This window comes from Budorcas taxicolor, chromosome 19 (assembly GCF_023091745.1).
Source record: "Budorcas taxicolor isolate Tak-1 chromosome 19, Takin1.1, whole genome shotgun sequence".
In the NCBI taxonomy this organism is placed as follows: Eukaryota; Metazoa; Chordata; class Mammalia; order Artiodactyla; family Bovidae; genus Budorcas; species Budorcas taxicolor.
In genome coordinates this window covers 15367248-15380246 of record NC_068928.1, presented here as the reverse complement: position 1 = coordinate 15380246, position 12999 = coordinate 15367248, and the positions used below count along the sequence as shown (strand labels likewise).

The window sequence follows — 12999 nt, the reverse complement described above, 5'->3', positions numbered from 1 at the left end:
GACGGAGGACACTCCAGAGAGGTGGCTTTCATTAGGGAAGATGACCCTGATGGCCTTGGGGGAGGGGGCCAGCCCCGACCACACAGGGTGACAGTGATTAAATGTACCGGCAGCTGGTCCATCGGGGCCCTCCCTGCTGCTAATTTGGGTCAATTAAGCCAATTTGTCTTTGTCGACTTGAAGTCCCTCCTCAAGTAATGGCTCTGTCCCCTCTGGGGCCTCCGAGAAGGGAAGGAGGGAAGGAGGGGGCAGTGCCCTGGCTACACGGCTGCCTCTCTCCCCCTTCCTGTCCCAAAGCCCTAGGTTCAGGGACATTCCTGAACCTGTGACCCCTTCCGTGACACTGCCCAGGAGACTCCACAGCTCTCCTCCCTGCAACCGCCCTGTAAGGCAGGTCAGGCAGGGTTAATCCTCCTCAGGCAGATGAGCAACTGAGGGTCCTCCAGGGAGGAAGCATCTCTAGGTTAGCGGACGAGAAAGGATCTGAGCCCGGCGCTCTGTGCCCTGGGTTAGTCCTCCCCTCGCTGCGTCATTTGGGCTCCAAGATCACCTCCAGGTGCTCCGTCTATGGTCCCTGGGGAGTCCTGGCCCCGGAGGGTTCCCAGGAACGCAGTTTGGGAACCACTCCCCTACCCCATCAGGTGGTGGGGTGAGGGGGAGAAGAGGCTAGGAAGTGAAGTGCCCCCTCTCTATGTCCATTCCCGACAGGTGTGAGCAGGGGGGACACGTGTCACCTTGGGAGACCGGCAGGCATGAAGAAGATCCAGAGCTTTCCAGTGTCCCTTTCAGGAGCCTGAGTTCAAGTTTCAGCCCCGTGGAACCAGTTAGAACCTAACTCTCATTGCAGAGGGAGGGCACGAACCAGGCAGTGGTTTCTGAGGAGGTCATCCAGGGAAGAGAGTCTGGGAACCGTGCACCAGCAGGGCCAGCATCCACTATGGAATTGGCTAAGCTTCCCTTTCAGACCCTGCCAGTTGGCTGCCTTTAACCCATCTTGCGACCAGAATCATGTACATCAAGGGCAGAAGGTGGGGAAGCAGGGTCTAAGCGGGATGGAAGTAATCGGACTGTCCGCAGAGAGAAAAGAGCCACCCCTCAGGAGATCTTCTGGGAAATGCTGGTGCAAAACACCAGCAGCAGCTGCAGGAGGCAGGGCGGGAGTACTGCCTCCCGGGGCAGGGGGTCCTCCTGCAAGATGTGGCCCCCTGGCCGAGGCCTGGCTTGCATGTGATGGAGATGGACCGGGTGGTCTATGCAGGGCCCAGAGTAGTTTCTGAGGGTTAAGTTCTTAGATTGATTCATCTCTGTGGCTGCATCTTGGCTGATAGAGAGTGGGATCGGGAGGGTCAGGGTGCAGGATGGTGACGAATGGAGGAGACCGTTCCCTCCTGTTTATCGTCTCCTGGTTTATTCCCTTTGAGGATAAGCCAGTGCTGCATCGCAAACCTGTGTGAACTCAGAGTCCCCAGCCGATGGGTACGGGGACCACCACGGAAAGGGGCTTCAGGGTGACAGACCACTCAGAGCCCGAGGACAGAGGTAAGCAGGGCTGGACGGGTTTTCAGGGAACCCCCTCCTATTATTACTGGTGGGGAGACTGAAGCCCAGATGGTACACAGCCTGTCTGAGGTCACACCATACAGAGGTGCTCCCTGGAGGCCAGCTGATGACCCCAAGGCTCAGTCAAGTGTTGCTGTCTTAATCATATTTCATAAGCCTCCACGCCATGCCACAATGGACTGGTTTCAAATTGAGAAAGGAGTATGTCAAGGCTGTATATTGTCACCCTGCTTATTTAACTTAAATGCAGAGTAAGTACATCATGTGAAATGCTGGGCTGGATGAAGCACAAACTGGAGTCAAGATTGTTGGGAGAAATATCAATAACCTCAGACATGCAGATGACACCACCCTTATGGCAGAAAGTGAAGAGGAACTAAAGAGCCTCTTAATAAAAGTGAAAGAGGAGAGTGAAAAAGCTGGCTTAAAATTCAACATTCAAAAAACTAAGATTATAGCATCTGGTCGCATCACTTCATGGCAAATAGATAGAGAAACAATGAAAACAGTGACAGACTTTATTTTGGGGGGCTCCAAAATCACTGCAGACAGTGACTGTAATCATGAAGTTAAAAAACACTTGCTCCTTGGAAGAAAAGCTGTGACCAATGTAGACAGCATATTAAAAAACAGAGACATTACTTTGTCAACAAAGGTCCATCTAGTCGAGGCTATGGTTTTTCCAGTAGTCATGTCTGGATGTGAGAGTTGGACTATGAAGAAAGCTGAGTGCCGAAGAACTGATACTTTTGAACCATGGCTTGGAGAAGACTCTCGAGGGTTCCTTGGACTGCAAGGAGATCAAACCAGTCAATCCTAAAGGAAATCAATCCTGAATATTCATGGGAAGGACTGATGCTGAAGCTGAAGCTCCAATACTTTGGCCACCTGATGCGAAGAGCTGACTTATTAGAAAACACCCTGAGGCTGTTTTCCTTCCTCCAGGATCTTCCTGGAGGGGACAACAGAGGATGAGATGGTTGGATGGCATCACCAACTCAAAAGACATGAATTTGAGCAAGCTCTGGGAGATGATGAAGGACAGGGAAGCCTGGTGTGCTACAGTCCATGGCGTCGCAGAGAGTCAGACACAACCACGTCATGCCAGATGCCGTGGGAAACGGGGATGTGTCCTGTCCCACCTGCCCCTGCACGGGCATGAAGTGGACAGGACACGCAGTGGACAGCGCAGGTGGTGATGCTGAGCGGACCTCGGCCAGGACCCCAGAGGGAGCCCTCAGGGGCCAGTCCTTCCCTGGTGTGGTCTGTAGTGTGCTCCTCCTCTGGCTAGCTCTTCCCTCTGGGTGTCTCCATGCCCTCTGACCCTGCCTTCTTAGCCCCACCGTGGCTCCTCTTCAATGCCCACCACTCTCAGCCGTGGGCCTCTCTGGGCAGCCCTGCCCTGTGGCATCTCAGCCATGCTCAGAGCCCCAAGTGCCAGGCCTGGCCCCATCCACCATCTCCTTTGGGTTCCCATGACTTCCCCAGGCCTGGTCCCCCTGCTGTTCCCCCGTCTCACCCGGTGGAGCTGCCCTCCTTCCATCCAGAGGTCAAAGTGGGACACTTGCCCGTCACCCCCGCTCTCTCCCTCTCCCCCTTCCTCCCTCCCCACACCTGGCCTTGGATCTGGTCGATTGTGCTGCTTTAGTGAAAGTGAAAGTCGCTCAGTCATGTCCAACGCTTTGCAACCCCGTGGACTATACAGTCCGTCGAATTCTCCAGGCCAGGATACTGGAGTGGGTAGCCTTTCCGTTCTCCAGGGGACCTTCCCAACCCAGGAATCGAACCCAGGTCTCCCACCTTGCAGGCGGATTCTTCACCAGCTGAGCCACACGGGAAGCCCAAGAATACAGGAGTGGGTAGCCTATCTCTACTCTAGCGGATCTTCCTGACCCAGGAATCAAACCAGGGTCTCCTGCATTGCAGGCGGATTCTTTACCAACTGAGCTATCAGGGAAGCCCTGTGCTGCTTTAAAGTAACAGCAAAAGTAGTTGTCACTAGCTTGTGCTTACCCACTTCCAAGCATCTTTTTAAGGGCTTTGCGCATTAGCTCATTTAATCCTCACAACAGCCCTCCAAGGTGGGTCCCGGTGCTGTCTCCACTTGGCAGACAAAGAAGCAGGCCCAGAGAGGGTGGTAACCTGCCAAAGGTCACACAGCAGCAGTTAAGTGTGGAGCCAAGACCCGGCTCAGGCAGACAGGCCCTGGAGTCTGTGCTCTTCAGAATGAATGGCTTTACGGGAAGGGTCCTCTCCTTCCTCACTGTCACCATGCCACTCAGGCCCCCCATCTCTCCCCTGGACCACTGCAGTCACATCCATAGTGCTCTGCCTGGTCCCAAGCTCTCCCCTGGGACCACCCTCCTGGAGAACGTCTGTTTTTTTCTTCTTCTTTTTGCCTTGCCTCGCAGCTTGCAGGATCTTAGGGACTGGAATCCAGGATGTGGCTGTGAAAGCTGAGAATGTTAACCACTAGGCCATCAGGGAACTCAAGAGTGCTTCTTTGCAAATTGAAAATCTGACTAGGTCACCACTGCCCTTCCTCCTTTAATAGCTCCTATCTCCCGTTGCGTGTGTTTTGGATGGCTCCTCCGAGCTCGCCTTAGTGATACCTGACGCCCCATGATCCGGCCTTGCCTATTCTCCTGTGTCACCACCCATCTCTGCCTTCTCCCCTCCAAACACACACTCAAAGTGCTCCCCCCACACTAGTGCCTGAACGTACCGAGCTGTCACCCTGCCCCGCTCATCCCTTGCTCCTCCTGGCAGAGCCCTACTCACCTTCCCAGCTGAGGGCTCTGCTGACTCTCCGGGCCAATTCCATCATTCCTCTCTCCACACACCTTCAGCATCTTAGCTGCCTGTGGATCCGTCCCCCTCAGAGGCTAACCGTGACCTCTCTGTGTCCCACCCGGCCCATGGGAAGCCTTTAAAGGACCAAGTAAAGGAATGAATGCTTCTTGGGGAAGATAAATTCCCAAGTCTAGTGACAATGATTTATTATTTTTTAATTATTATAAATTAAATAAGACTGCAAGGAGATCCAACCAGTCCATCCTAAAGGAAATCAGCCCTGAATAGTCACTGGAAGGACAGATGCTGAAGCTGAAACTCCATTACTTTGGCCACCTGATGTGAAGAACTGACTCATCGAAAAGACCCTGATGCTGGGAAAGATTGAGGGAAGGAGGAGGAGGGGACGACAGAGGATGGGATGGTGGGATGACATCACTGACTTGACGGACACGAGTTTGAGGAAGCCTCAGGGGTTGGTGATGGACCGGGTAGCCTGACGTGCTGTAGTCCATGGGGTCACAAAGAGTCGGACACAACTGAGTGACTGAACTGAACTGAATTATTATAAAATTATTGAATAATGATGATTTGTTATTTTTAATGTTTATTTATTTGGCAGCATCAGGACTTTATTGCAGCACAGGGGATTGTCATTGCAGGATTCGAGTTCTTTCATTGTGGCGCTTGGACTGTATAATTGCGGCATCAGCTTAGTTGCTCCATGCCACATGGAATCTTAGTTCCCCAACCAGGGATCGAACCCATGACTCCTGTGTTGCAAGGCAGATTCTTAACCACTGGACCACCAGGAAAGTTCCTGGCTTATTATTAATAGCCCTTGCTGACATGTATCACCAAGCACTTCTGTGCCCTGCTTCACGCACAGGACCTGCATTCGTCCTCAAGGCAACCCATGGAGTGTCTGCTACTGTAGAGGAGCCCTTTAGAGGAGAGATGGCAGAGGCTTAGCGAGGGTGAGCTGCTTGCTCAGGGTCACACAGCTGGAAAGAAGCAGGACAGGTATTCAAAGCCAGGTTTATCTGAGTCTGGAAGCTAAGCTGCAGACTTCTGCTGCCTGCAACCTAGCTGCCCAGAATACCAAGGCGGAGGGCCAGCGAATGCTTTGGCAGCACTGAGAGAGATGTGCCTGTCCCCCGCTGCCTAAAGAGCTGCTTGCATTTCCTTATGTAATCAGCCGCGAAGCCCTAAGTGAGCAGACTCAGGTCCCTCGTCCCTGACTGTCACACGGGCAATTGAGGCCCTCGGAGCATGAACTGTATGATGAGACAGCACGGCTCCAGAACCACGTGGCTCTGCAAAGCTCAGCCCAGCAAAGATGCCTCCTTTTGGAATGAGAGGGGCCTCGGTGGTGGGGTTAGCGGCCCCTTCTGCATTATCCAGAACAGGCTCCAGTGGGCCAGGCTCCCCAAAGACACCCCCAGCCTCAGAGCAGCCTGGCCCTGTCCTGCTGTTCCCCTTGGGCTGCAGGGAACCGCTCTGTGCCTCCAACAGGCTGTGGCCTTGTCTACAGGCAGAAGGGCTGAGCCAACCCCTCAAAGCCCCCCCTCAGCACAGGATTCCATGCACCTAGGAAAGATGTATTAGTCAGCTATGACCATGATAACGCCACATAACATACTGCCCCCAAAATTCAATGGCATAAAATACTACACATTTATTTCTTGCAAGACTTCTGCTGTCTGGGGTTTGGCTGTTCAGGACTGGGATTGGCTGGCAGGACTCCAAGCTGATGTTTACTCCTTTTGTCCATGTTTCTTGCATCTTTGGACTGTGGGTGACTTGAGGCTTATTATTCTAATGAAAAGGCCCAACTGTGCAAGCACATTTCAAGCCTCTTTGTGTGTGTCATTTGCTAAAATCTCATTGGCCTAGACAAATCCCATGGCAAAGCCCCGAATCAGGACTTGGGGAAGTAAATCCACTCCCCACAGGCTGGGGCAGGGGCATGGCTGTGTCATATTATTGCAAAGCCCAGACAAATAGAGACGATAATTCTGTCTACCAGGCAGGGAGAGAGTGGTCCAGAGTCCGAAGTGGAAAGGGCCCGAGAGGTCACAGGTACAGAAGCTGAGGCCCCAGGAGGGGAGGGGAGGGGCCCATGTCACACAGCAGATGCTAGGCAGAGCTGGGCACCCAGGGCTCTGGTTTGGCTCTGCCTCTCAGGAAAAACTGAGGGGAGGAGGGGAGGGGGCCAACAGAGGAGCAAATGGATTCAGCATTGAAGAGGATATCTTCTGTGCTTGTACAGCCTCTTCTGGAATCTAGGGCTGTAGGGACTTCAGAAATGTCTAGGTGGGTATGCCCATGTGATGCCAGGAGCCAGGAGGGTGAAGACTGTGAAGATGTGATGTTGAAACCACTGTTCCCATCTGGCACTCAGAGCAGACATCATTCACTGATTGTCGCTCTCTTTTTCCCTGAGTGAGGGCTCAGATTCCGAACCACTCTCAGCTCAGGTTCTATTATAGCAGCCCAGACAGGCTTCCTGGAAGAGGTGGGATTTCAGCATCTTTTAAATTGGTGGGTGAATCACAGTGAGTGGAAGTGGGGAAAGCGTGATCTGGATGTGGAGTTTGGGGGGATGTCTGGGGAGCGTCCTGTGCTCGGTTCTGCACATGGGCTGGGGGACCAGCCTCTCTGCTGTCTCAGCACTCTCATAACAGGTGCTGGGCAAGGACAGAGGAGGGAATGGATTAAAGCAGGGTGAAATGGGGATGGGAGAAGGAGGAAAGGGAAGGCGACTGTGAGCAGAAATGGGGGGTGAGCTGGGGAAGGGGTCTGCCGGGGGTCTCTGCCCCTTCACCTCAGGATGTCAGGAGTTGAGCCCGGGGCAGGGAGCCCAGGCCAACCTGCCAGGTTGTTGAGATAACAGAAGCTCAGGAAATTAATCATAGTGCTTGCTTCTCACGCTGTGTATCAGCCCCTTGCGGCAGCAGCTTTATCCATCTCCCCTGCTTTTGCCCCGCTGTCTTGAGGGTATATGGCAGGGAGGGGATAGGGAGACAGGGCCAGGCACCTCCTGATGTCTCTCCCCGCTGCTCAAGAACCCTAGCGGCTCCCCATCATCCATGGCATGGTGGACAGACTTTCAAAGGCGTAGGAGCCATTATTTCCTAGGTGGAAATTCGCGACTACCAAAGCTGATGGCGATGCCTGTGAATCCTCCCTGTGCTGGGCCTGGATGCTTCCATGGAGCCTCAGAGCTCCACAGAATACAGTTTGAAAATCCCTAGGATGAAATCCACAGATGCCTCTGCCTGGCATTCGAAACCCTGTGCTCCCTGATGCCCACCCAGTCTCAGCTCTCCCTGGGACATGGCACTCAATCCAAAGCAGCCGTTAACCCCCCGGCCCCTTTGCCATGCTCTTCTCTCCACCTGAAAGGTCCCCAACACATCCAGGCAGCTGTTGAATTCCCACTTATTCTTCAAGACCCTATGGTCCCATCCCTCCTCCTCCTCCTCCTTCCTGCATTGCTTGTGTAGGCATCTGACCCTTCTTCCCATGCCCAGGGAGCTCTTCTCTTCTGGGAAGCCTTACAGCACTTCCTACCTTGTAGCATGGTTATTTAGGTACTTGTCTGGCCTCGCTGTTAGCCAGCAAATTCCTTAAGGGCAGAAACCATCTTCTTTATCTCTGTCTCCCTGGGCAGTTCCCAGCAGGGTCTTGCGCGGAGAAAGGGCTGAATAAATATTTATTTGTTGACTATCTTTATTGAGGGTTGGTTACGATACGGTACTAGGCAGTCAGGCTGCAGTGAAGGGCCCGCTGCCTGCCCTCAGCAAGGCTTCAGTCTAAGAGAAAGCAGAGGACTCGCCTGGTGGTCCAGGAGTTAGCACTGTGGAGCAACTGAGCCCCGCGCCACAACTACTGAAGCCCATGTGCCTAGAACCCATGCTGCTCAACAAGAGAAACCACCTCAAGGAGAATCCTATGCACCGCAGCTGGAGAGCAGCCCCTGCTCACCGCAACTAGAGAAAGCCCACACACAGCAACCAAGACCCAGTGCAGCCTAAATAAGTTATTTAGGAAAAAATAAGAGAAAGCAAAATCTGTAAACGAACAGTACAGAGGGGGAAGAAAGGTGCAGCACGATATAGGCAGGCGGGTACTCACACCACTGAGCCATCAGGGAAGCCTATTATACCGTGACAGTCTTGAGCAAACCAAGACAGACTGGTGCCCCTGGGCATTCTGCAGAAGGTGAATGGGAGCCCAGGTCTCTCCTTGCAGGTGGTGGTTCCCTGGTCCTTGAGTTTCTTCCAACACACACACACCCACCCTTTCCTCCTTCCCAACTGCCTAAGTGCAAGGGAAAAGGCTTCCATCTCAGGACTGCTGTCAAGACATTTGGGATGGTTCTGTGGACCAGCAACAAAATCTTACCTTCATAATCGTGCCTGAAGCTCCAATACTTTGGCCACGTGATGAGAAGAGCAAACTCATTAGAAAAGACCCTGATGCTGGGAAAGATTGAGGGCAGGAGGAGAAGGGGGCGACAGAGGATGAGATGGGTGGATGGCATCACTGACTCAGTTGACATGGGTTTGAGCAAGCTGGAAGAGAGTGAAGGACAGGGAAGCCTGGCGTGCTGTGGTTCATGAGGCCACAAAGAGTCGGACACGACTTAGCAACTGAGCAACAGCAACAGTCATGCCCACCTGCAGTGCCAGTCTGGGAACACAGTTTATTTGATCGCCTGGTCTCCAACCTCCAGGCTCCAATGCTCCTTCTCAATGAGGTCAGGGAACTCGGAGGAGCCGGTGGGGCCTCACCCCAGCTGTGTGTCCCTGGGCAAGCCCCTTAGCCTCTCGGAGCTTTGGGTTCCTTTATAGGCAAAAGCACGGATGCTAGTCCCCAGGGTTATCAGTGAGGAATCTGGGACCCAGTCCAAGTGCCTGCTCTCCATAAGCAGCCTCTAAATATGAACCCCGGGCCCACCTTCCACCACCCTCCGCCAGCCTCCACCACCCTCCACCTCCAGAGTGTGTGTGGGGGGCTGCTGTTGGCTACAGCCCTGACCCCTGACCTGATGGAATGAGCTAGAACAGTGATGTGGTTCTCCAGCTTCCCCTAGAGCCTTCCCCGCGGGAGCAGCAGGGGGAGGAGAATGTGTGTGTGTGAAGAGGGAGGCCCAGCTCCAAACCCACCCCCACTCACCGCAGGCGCACTCAGGAACACTCTCCCTCTCTCTCTCTCACACACACACTTTCTTTTTCTGTTGTTTGCGGCTAATTGTTTATTAGGAGATGCAGGCGGCTGCGCCAGTGGGAAGGCTCAGCTTGCTCCGCTATAATTAGGATAATGCACATTAGTCATTTAGTGAAACTCGGAGAGCAGCCCCCTCCCCCGGGCTCCCCTCCCCCACCGCTCCTGCTGCAGCCCCTGGCTGGGTTGTACCGGTTTGCCCAGGTTCCTGGGTTGTGGGGGGCCGGCGGTCCGGGGCCTGGGCCCCCAGCCCCCAGCCTCCGTCCTATGCCCACCCCTTATCCCCTGCCCTCTGCTCACCTCCTCCTCCACCCACTGGCCACCCACTCAGATGGAGTTACCTCCTTTCTGTCCCCCACCACTCTCCCCGCACCGCTGTTCCCTCCCACCTCCTGCCATCCTTGCCTTATTTCTGCCCTTTCTGTCTCCCTCCCCGAGCCCTCCCTAGCAGCCTGACCAGTGGTCTGGTTAGGTCGGTCAGTGAGCAGGTCAAGGCCGGGTTTCCATGCCCTTGGGGTGGGGCCGGTCCTCCTGGGTGGGGTGACCCCCCTCAGGCTTGCTCCCTTCAAGGGTACCCCGCTCCCGCCCCGCGGCTGTCCACCCCTCTTCCCTGCCCGAGGCCCCTGATGCTTGCTTGCTCAAGGACTGGACTGGCAAAGGCAGCCCTTTGTCTTTAAAGGGCCCTTCCCACGTCAGTGAGGCTCCGTCCCTCACTCACTCAGGGAGGGGCTTTCTGAAGTGGGGGCAACCAGGCTGCAGGAGAGGTGAGTGTGTTTGAGGTGAAGGCGGGGCTGAGTCCCCATACAGCCTTTTGCGGCACTGAAAAGGCATCACATCCGGCCCACTAGGTGGGGCAGACTGAAGTCTGGGGCCCGAGGTCGTGCCCTGGCGTTGCGGGTGGTCACCGGGGCCAGCGGTGAGGATGGGGTCCCTCCAGATTTTCAGAAGTAAATGAAAGAGCTGTTCCAGGTCGGGAGGGGGGTGGTGAGCGATGCTTGCCTGAAAATACAGGCCTCCTTATCTTCAGGAGCCTGTTTTGAGCCTCTGGTTCTGATCGTGAGGTCACAGACGCCGACAAAGAGACAGACATGTGCTCACAACTCACAAGGGCAGGCTCACGGAGCAGGCACTAGGGAGGTGGCCACCCGCAGCCCAGGCTCACCGTCTGAGTGGTCCATTTCTCAAGGTGCTCACCCCCCAGCAAGTCCGCAGCCCCACCTCCCAGGCTACCCTTTCTCACCCTCCCTCTATGTTGTGGGTCCCAAGGCTCTGCACCTCGGTGTCATGTATGAAAGTGAAAAAGTCACTCAGTCGTGTCCGACTCTTTGCAACCCCATGGACTATGCAGTCCATGAAATTCTCCAGAACACTGGAGTGGGTAACCATTCCCTTCTCCAGGGGATCCTCCCGACCCAGGGATCGATCAGACCGGGGTCTCCTGCACTGCAGGCAGATTCTTTACCAACTGAGCTATCAGGGAAGCAGCTTACAGGATTCCGTGAGAGCAGAAGCTGGAGGGGAAGGAATGATCTCAGCCCAACCAGTCTCTCGGGACCAGGAGACATTTCCTCAATCTCCCATTGGGACTGCTTCTGTCTAGCATCAAGGCTCTGGGGCCAGTAAGAAGATGCTTCTGGGAGAAGCAGTGCAATAAGAACCCTGTTCCCCTGGGCCTGTGGCCTACTTTACTGTGTACCCAGCAGGTCTTCCTTCCATCCTGGAGCCTCAGGTGCCCTCCCCCAGGCCCAGGAGCAGGACTAGACAGTCATTTCCAGCACACAGGGGCTGTCCCAGGAGCACCTCCTTGGGGGCCCGTGGCTGCCTGATCTTCCAGTGCCCTGGTCCTCTTTTGACCCTCAGGAAGCATCCCTACCTCCCACCTTAGCTGAGTTTGGTTCCTTCTTTCATCCACCAGCATCTATTCCTTCCCTCCTCTCTTTTTCACCTGTATCTTTCTGATTTCCTGCAGTATCTGGTGCCGTGGAATGATGGATTTTAGGCTGTGAAAGCAAAAGGTCAGGAGAGGAGAGATGGCCAGATCAGGAGAGACAGCCCAGGATAGGGCCACCCCAGCCATTGTTCATTCATTCATGGCTCTGTGCAGGGTGCCAGGGAGAAAGAAAGCAACAAGGCACCCGCCCTTAGTGGCACGCCAGTCAGCCGCCTGTCAAAGCATGAGACGATTAGGGTAGGGGTTCATGCATGGGGAAGGGGAGCCCGTCACTGAGTTTCCAAGATCTCCAGGCCTGGACTCAGGAGGCTGTGTGGGGATCCATTTAATGATGAAGATAGTAACACCCAAACAATAGCTAACATTTCAAGAGGGCTAACTGGGTGTTAGGCTTCCCAAGTGGTGCAGCGGTAAAGAGTCCACCTGCAATCCCGAAGATGTGGATTCGATCCCTGGGTTGGGAAGGTCCCCGGAGAAGGAAATGGCAACCCACTCCAGTATTTCTTGCCTGGGAAATCCCATGGACAGAGGAGCTGGCAGGCTGCAGTCCACAGGGTCGCGAAAGAGTCAGACACAACTTAGCAACTAAACAACAACAGCTGGGTGTCAGGCACTGTTGAAATGCTTTGCTTCGTATAACACTAGCATTTAATTATCAAAGTAACCCTCTCAGAGAGGCATCTCTGACTTTCCTGGTGGTCCAGGGGTTAAGAATCCACCTGCCTATGCAGGGGACCCCAGATTCAATCCCTGGTCCGGGAAGATTACACCTGCCACGGGGTAACTAGGCCCGTGGGTGACAACCACGAAGCCCATGCACCCTCGAGCCCAAACTCTGTGCCGGGAGAGAAGCCAGCTCAACAAGAAGCCCAAGACTGCAGCTAGACAGTAGCCGCCACTCTCTGCAAGTAGAGGAAGCCCGTGCGTAGCAGCAAAGACCAGCACAGCTAGAAATTAGTAAATATTTTTAACAGTTAAATTAAAAAAGAGACTGCTGTCACCTCGTTTTGCAATTTTTCAATGTGAAAGTGAAAATGAAAGTAAAAGTCACTCAGTCGTGTCCACCTCTTTGCAACCCCATGAACTGTATAGTTCATGGAATTCTCCAGGCCAGAATCCTGGAGTGGGTAGCCTTTCCCTTCTCTTCTCCAGGGGATCTTCCCAACCCAGGGATCAAACCCAGGTCTCCTGCACTGCGGGTGGATTCTTTACTAGCTGAGCCACCAGGGAAGCCAGGAAATCCAATAGAAGGATGTTAGGCCTCTTGGCTAAGGTCACACAACTTATAAATGACAGAGCCTGTCTGACCCTCAGTTGCTTTATCTGTAAAATATGGGGGAAGGGGCCCTGCCATCCTTCAGTTAAGACTCCCGGGAGTTTCCAGGCAGATGGCCGGAAAGGACCTGGCCAATCACCCAGTGCTGTTGGGACTAAGCAGGCCAACGGGATTTAGGGCAACGTGG

General features: G+C 54.2%; 1 protein-coding gene across 1 annotated transcript in view; it reads left to right on the top strand.

Annotated features, from left to right (window-relative positions):
* The first annotated feature begins 1472 nt into the window (after nt 1-1472).
* TMEM132E (transmembrane protein 132E) overlaps nt 1473-12999 on the top strand; it is a 34339-nt gene continuing 22812 nt past the window's right edge. The window contains exon 1 of the mRNA XM_052657803.1: nt 1473-1539. Coding sequence (XP_052513763.1) covers nt 1473-1539 — 67 coding nt within the window. The remainder of the gene's footprint in view (nt 1540-12999) is intronic.